At 38.8% G+C, this 7,202-nt stretch overlaps 1 protein-coding gene across 1 annotated transcript in view; it reads right to left on the reverse strand.

The window, feature by feature from the left end:
- Window positions 1–4,087: 4,087 nt before the first annotated feature.
- Window positions 4,088–7,202, reverse strand: part of LOC145721350 (solute carrier family 68 member 1-like) — a 6,702-nt gene continuing 3,587 nt past the window's right edge. Inside the window, exon 3 of the mRNA XM_081818871.1 lies at window positions 4,088–4,790. Coding sequence (XP_081674997.1) covers window positions 4,088–4,790 — 703 coding nt within the window. The remainder of the gene's footprint in view (window positions 4,791–7,202) is intronic.

Genomic DNA, 7,202 nt, shown 5'->3' on the forward strand with positions numbered 1-7,202 from the left:
GCAAACATATTATTTTTGTGGGTGCCTGGGTGGCTCAGTTGGTTGAACATCTGCCTTTGGCTCCGGTCATGATCCTAAGGTCCTGGGACCAAGTCCCGCGTTGGGCTCCCTGCTTGGCGGGGGGAGTCTGCTTCTCCCTCTGCCCCTTCCCAGCTTGTGTGCTCTCTCTCTCTCAAAAATAAATAAATAAAATCTTTAAAAAAAACCATGTATTACTTTTGTAATACAAAAACAAAGAAAAAAAGAAGTTATGATCTGCTCAGATGCACGGCAGTCCTTCACTCCATCAGAATTCAACCGTCTGGCGATCTCTACCCAGAACATGGCTATGAACTAAGAGGAAACGAAAAACATCTATGGGAATTACTTGGTAAAGCTCATGTATTTTGCTTTGAAAGAGCCCCTCAGGTCTTCACTAAATATCTATCTAAATATTTAGGAATAAATTTACCCAAAAAAGGGCAAAACGTATCCTCTGAAAACTACAAAGCATTGTTGAAAGAAATTTTAAAAGATTGAAATAGATGGAAAACACTCTGTGTTCATGGGTCAGAAGATTTAATATCGCTAAGATAGCAAAGTACCCACACTGATCTACAGATTCAGAGCAATCCTATCAGCATCCCAGCTGTCTTCTTTGTGGAAATTGACAGGCTGATTCTAAAATTCACATGAGTTTGCAAGGGAGCCAGAATAGCCAAAACAATCTTGAAATAGGAGAACAAAGTAAAAAGGCTCACACTTTCCAGTTTCATCAAAAAGTGAAAAGATAACCCAAATGGGACAAAAATTTTGCAAATGATATTTGCAAATCTGATAACAGATTGTATCAAAAATATGCAAAGAACTATTACACCTCAGCAGTAAAAAGACAACTCAATTAAAAACTGTGCAAGTGAACTGAATAGGTATTTCTCCAAAGGATATATAAAATGGCCAGTAGCATATGAAAAATTCTCAACATCATCAGCCATCAGGGAAATACATATCAAAACATCAGTGAGATGCTATTCACACTCACTAGGATGGTTATAACCAAAAAGACAGGTAGTAGAAACTGCTAGTGAAGATTTGGAGAATGTTAGTACACTATCAGTGGGAATATAAAATGGTGCAGCCACTTTGGAAAATAGTCTGACAGTATCTCAAAATGTGAAACATAGAGTTCCTACATGTGTGTGTCCATGCAAATAGTTGTGTTAATGTTCATAGCAGCATTACTTATGAATAGTCAAAATGCGGAAATAACCCAAATGTTCATCAACTCATGAATGGATAAACAAAATGTGGTGTATCTATACAATGGCATATAATTTGGTCATAAAAAGGAATAAAGTATTGATACAAGCTACATCCATATAGAAGTCCAGAATAAGTAGGGAAAGTAGTAATGATTGCTTAGGGCTGGGGGGAGGGAGGACAGGGAAATATGGGGGCAATAGCTAAAGGGTATGACTTTTTTTTTTTTAAGATTTTATTTATTTATTTGACAGAGAGAGACACAGCGAGAGAGGGAACACAAGCAGGGGGAGTGGGAGAGGGAGAAGCAGGCTTCCCGCGGAGCAGGGAGCCCGATGCAGGGCTCGATCCCAGGACCCTGGGATCATGACCTGAGTGGAAGGCAGACGCTTAACGACTGAGCCACCCAGGCGCCCCTGAGATTTTTTTTTTTTTGAGGTAATGAAGTGTTCAAAAATTGACTGTAGTAATGGTTACATATATCTGTAAATATACTAAAAACCACTGAATTGCACATTTTTAAAATTTTTTAAGGATTTTATTTATTTATTTGACACACACAGAGAGGGGGAGGGAGAGCATGAGCAGGGGGAGGGGCAGAGGGAGAAGCAGACTCCCCGCTGAGCAGGGAGCCAGACATGGGGCTCAATCCCAGGTGACCTGAGTCGAAGGCAGATGCTTAACTGACTGAGCCACCCAGGCGCCCCACATATTTTTTTTTTAAGATTTTATTTATTGGGCTCCTGGGAGGCTCAGTTGGTTTGGTGTCTGCCTTTGGCTGGGGTCATGATCCTGGAGTCCCTGGATAGAGTCCCACATGGGGCTCCCTGTTCCGCAGAGAGCCTGCTTCTCTCTCTGCCCCTCACCCGGCTTGTGCTCTCTCTCTCTGAATAAATAAATAAAATCTTAAAAAAAAGATTTTATTTATTTATTCAGAGAGAGAAAACATGAATTGGGGGGAAGGGAAGAGAGGAAGAAAGAATCCCAAGTAGATTCCACGCTGAGCATGGATCCCATTGTGGGGCTCCATCTCACGACCCTGAGATCATGACCTGAGCTGAAACCAAGAGTTGGATGCTTAACTGAGCCACCCAGGTGCCCCAAATTGCACATTTTAAATGGGTGAATTGTATGATATGTGAATTACATCTCAATGAAGCTGTGAAAAAAATCTATTTTTTTTATTTTTTATTTATCATTATTTTTATTTTTATTTTAAGTAGGCTCCACACCCAACATGTGGCTTGAACTCACAACGCTGAAATCAAGAGTCACATGCTTTACCAACTGAGCCAGCCAGGCACCCCTACTCTTTTTATTTTTAACATAGAGTTTAACAAACTTTTTTTTTTTTTTTACTTAGAGGAGCTACTATAGACAAGTACATGATTAAAAGTGGGAAGATATATATATATTATTAGACATATTTATATAAAAATGTATATATATTTTAGAATCTGATAATGCAGGCAAGAGCTCAAACAGTTCCCCACTCTGGGTCATTGAACACAGGAGCAAACAGCTTGACAAACTTCAAACTACCCTGAAGGAATAGCATCATTTCAATATGCACACCCAGTACCTGAGACTGTTCTGATAACCCAAAAATGATACTCTATTTGGTACACTCTGCTAAGTTAACCATGTAAATATAGTACATTTTAGAGACGGAATCTAAAAGTGCATAACTCTAAAGGCAGATGCCTCTGAACCTCCCTGTTCTCATCTGTAAGCATAAGAAGAGTCTCTCCCTTGAAGGTGGTTGTGAGGATTAGGTGAGATAATGTGTACAATGTGCTTGGCATTGTTCGTGGAACATAGTAAGCACCCAGTGTGACTTACTATTATTACAATATATACAGTAACCAAACTATGACAAAGGCCTCAAGCTAATCTTCAAAAAGACAAACCATATCCTGTATGCTTTGCATAAGAAAGTGTGGCAAAACTTAAAATATTTTAGAACTATTTCTATCCCACATGGTTTAAATATTTTTGAAACCATGTAAACATGTAAACAGTAAAAACTCATCTGTCTAGAATGACTTATTTTCTGAAGAGAATAATGAATTTTACTTATTTAATTATGAAAATAGGAAAAACCCATATCATAGCCTAGGTTAAGTCATATTTTGGGGTGATATATTTAGGTGAAGGAAAGCAATATGATTCATCAACTCTCCAACTGGTGTAAAAAACCCAGCAGGCTGGTGTATTTTTTGAAGGAGGACATGCCCTTTCCAGTAATGGTCATGAGCATGGAATTTTAATAACGTTCTGGAATTCCAGGACTCAGTCTTTTAGCCAAGTGTTTTGAAACCTGGCTTCAAGAATTCTTGATCAAGTAACCCTTTTCCTTATAATAGTTACAGGAACGTTAAATGCCTGGGTAAAGCAAAATTGCCATTTATTTCCATCCAAACCTCTGCTACGGTTTAAGTGAGAAAGCTCAGGAGAACAAAATTCAAAAGCTAAATGTTTCCAATATCGTGTGGCTTCGCTCTCATTAAGTTCTCTTTTCCTTTTTCCTTTCATTTCTTGTTTCCATTATGTTTCTACCGAATCTTATGCAACACCTGGGGCTCTGAATCTTTGGTCTCTCTCTTTCTCTCTTTTTTTTAAATTGAAGTGCAGTTGACATACAATGTTATATTACTGTCAGGTGTACAACATAGTGATTCCACAAGTCTCTATGTTATGCTGTGCTCACCTTAAGTGTAGCTACCATCTGTCATACATTATTGCAATATCATTGACTATTGTCTTTAGGTCTCTTATGTGTGTCATTTTGTCAAACTACTGATACAATCAGGTTTTTAATTTCCTCAGCTAGGTAAGAGTTAAACCTTTATCCCTGTAGAAAGTTACAGGAAGAATCATCACATACCTGTGGGCAAATAAAGCCTGCCCCGTACATGATGCTCCTTATGGAAGAAGGAAGAACATCCTTAGGAATGAGATTATCTGCAAAGATCATCATGAAGTTATTGAAGAAGGTTAAGTGGAAGACTTGGAGGAAATTCATTATCAGAAAAAGGTGAAAGTTTTTCTGAGTCAAGATCTGTCTCATCAATGAGACCACGGAGGTCCAGGGGAGATCCTGTTCACTTTCTGAGAAAAGGTTTTCCCCAGGGCTTCTTGTAGGTTCAAAGTGTTTCATGTGGTATATGCCAGTGTAAATGCTGGCCGCGGCAAGAATAGCAATGACCACAGCAACAGCTTGAAAATTGAGTAAAATTTCCATGTTATCGGAGATGAGGGCACAGAAAAGGACACTGGTGGATCCTACCAGTGATGTCATTTGGCTAATTTTAATAAGCTGAAGCCGACTTTCATGTCTCGTGAAAATCTCTGCAAGCAGTGTACACTGGGCTTGCTGAACAAAGGTAAGCGTGCTATCAAAAGCACATAATGATACCACCAGGTGAAGTCCACTAAGCCAGTCACCTTCTTGATAGTATTTCCAAGGGAACCAAGGAAGCAGGAAGGCTACTGAGTATAAAGGGGCACCATAAAAAACGGAACAATTGTTGACTGGAACAGCAGTCGGCCTGAGAGTTGTTGTGAAAATACCCAGTCAGGTCATTAAGAGCATTCCAGATCATTAAAATCATCCAAGAGAAAAAAGAAACAACAACACAGGATTATTTTAGTGTGGTTTATATTGATGAAAATGACTCCTGAATTTTTACTTAACGGGAAGTAACAAAAACCAAGGGGGCGCGGGGAGGGCGGGGAGGAAAAGTTCACTGCTTTGAGAACCAGCAGGGGGTGTATATCCTGTAATATCCATAATCCAATAGGTTAATACCACTCCAAAAGCCAAAGTGCATTCACTTTGTGTTTAGGCATTGTACAAATATTTATATCAATTTATTAAATCCTTAAAATGATCCTATGAAGTGGGTGCTACAATTATCCCTACTTTACAAATGAAACTAAGGACCACAGAAGTTAATCAATTTGCCTAGCTGATTAATGACAGAGCCAGGGTCTGAGCCTAGGCAGATGACCCCAGAATCTTTGCTTTCAGTCATTATGTTAAACTGCTTCCCCATAAGGCACACAAGGCCATGCCTCCGCAGAGAATGATGACCTGTATATATACCATGACGGAGTTTTACGTAATTCCATTAGGAAAGGTTAAAATATCAATGTTTGCCATTGCAAAATGCCAAAAAATACTAAGTAAGTCAAGTATATTGTTGTTGGTAATAAATGAGTAACATTATAAAATATAAGGGTTTTAAGACCATTAACTCTATCCACTCTGACTACATAACTGGTAATGAGTTACAATACAATTTGTGATTACCATGGACCTTTTCAAGACGTAGAATATCTTTATTAATTCTAATTATTCCATATAAGTGAATTTTCCAGATAACCAAAGCTTTCCCTTTAAATTCTAAAGCTTTTATATTTTAAGTGGCAATCTTTTAACAGTTTCTTTGCCCTCAAACAGAGGATCTTGGACATGGATAACCTTTTCTTGAAAAGTCAGCTGTGTGAAGAATCCGCTCTTTGGAAAATCATAATAACATACAACTGTGGGGAAGGAGAAACTCTGTCCTAGGTGATATAACAATGAGGGCTCCATCTCACCTGGGCTTGGTAAAAGGCCACTTCTGAAATCTTGTACAGATGTAAAAAAAGCTTCACATAGTAGAAACTGAAGACAGAATTTAGCATTTCAGTCCCTAATGTTATCATAGAATATGCCCAAGCAATGGGTTTGATACTTATAAGTATCATTTTCCATGCAAAGGAATTCTTCTTCCTTTTGTTTTTAAAAAAAAAAAAAAGAAAATGGTTAAATTCACTGTTTGCATACAATAGGTGATGGGTGGCAAAATTCCACTGGACACTAATTTAATTTTAGTTAAGTAAAAGTCAAAAACCGCTAACTATCACCAGAGTCAACACTTTACTTTCTCATCCATTCACTCAACATTTTTTGAGAAGTTGCCAGGGACCGTAATTTTCATAGAGTGTAACTTGCTTTCATATATATATATATATGAATTCATATATATATGAATAAAAATATATATTTAAAAAAAATTTTTAGTGGGGCACCTGGGTGGCTCAGTCGTTAAGCGTCTGCCTTCGGCTCAGGTCATGATCCCAGGGTCCTGGGATCGAGCTTCGCATCAGGCTCCCTGCTCAGCAGGGAGCCTGCTTCTCCCCCTCCCACTCCCCCTGTTGTGTTCCCTCTCTCACTGTGTCTCTCTGTCAAATAAATAAAATCTTTATAAAAAAAAATTTTTTTAAGTAATCTCTACACCCAACATGGGGCTCAAACCCATGACCCCAAGATCAAGAGTCACATGCTCCTCCGACTGAGCCAGCCAGGAGCCCCTACTTGAATATATTTTTAAAAACTCTTCCAAGTTATAAAAGTGAGATTTATCCATGAGTTTGGATATGCTTAACTAGAGGCCAAGGAGATGTGTCTATGGCATTATTATCCTCCCTACTTGGGAGGGTGCAACAGAAAAGGAACAATGAGGTGACATCCTTTAGCTAAAGTCAGACAGAAGGAATAGAACCTTTCATCTTAGTATAAAGTTGACCATTCAGTAGCTACAGACTTGCTTTGGAATATTTATTCTTGGTCTTCTCTGGACAGACTGTAACTTTGGCCCAAAGGACATATCTAAGATGGATATTAGAAATAACACATTCTGGGCTAAAATTAACAAGTCAGGAAATGACAGATGTTGGTGGGGATGCGGAGAAAGGGGAACCCTCCTACACTGTTGGTGGGAATGCAAGCTGGTGCAACCACTCTGGAAAACAGTATGGAGGTTCCTCAAAAAGTTGAAGATAGAGCTACCATACGATCCAGCAATTGCACCACTGGGTATTTACCCCAAAGATACAAATGTAGGGATCCAAAGGGGTACCTGCACCCCAATGTTTATAACAGCAATGTCCACAATAGCCAAACTGTGGAAAGA

The sequence above is a fragment of the Leptonychotes weddellii genome, chromosome 5 (genome assembly GCF_054177405.1).
Source record: "Leptonychotes weddellii isolate Sample4059 chromosome 5, ASM5417740v2, whole genome shotgun sequence".
NCBI classification, from domain to species: domain Eukaryota; kingdom Metazoa; phylum Chordata; class Mammalia; order Carnivora; family Phocidae; genus Leptonychotes; species Leptonychotes weddellii.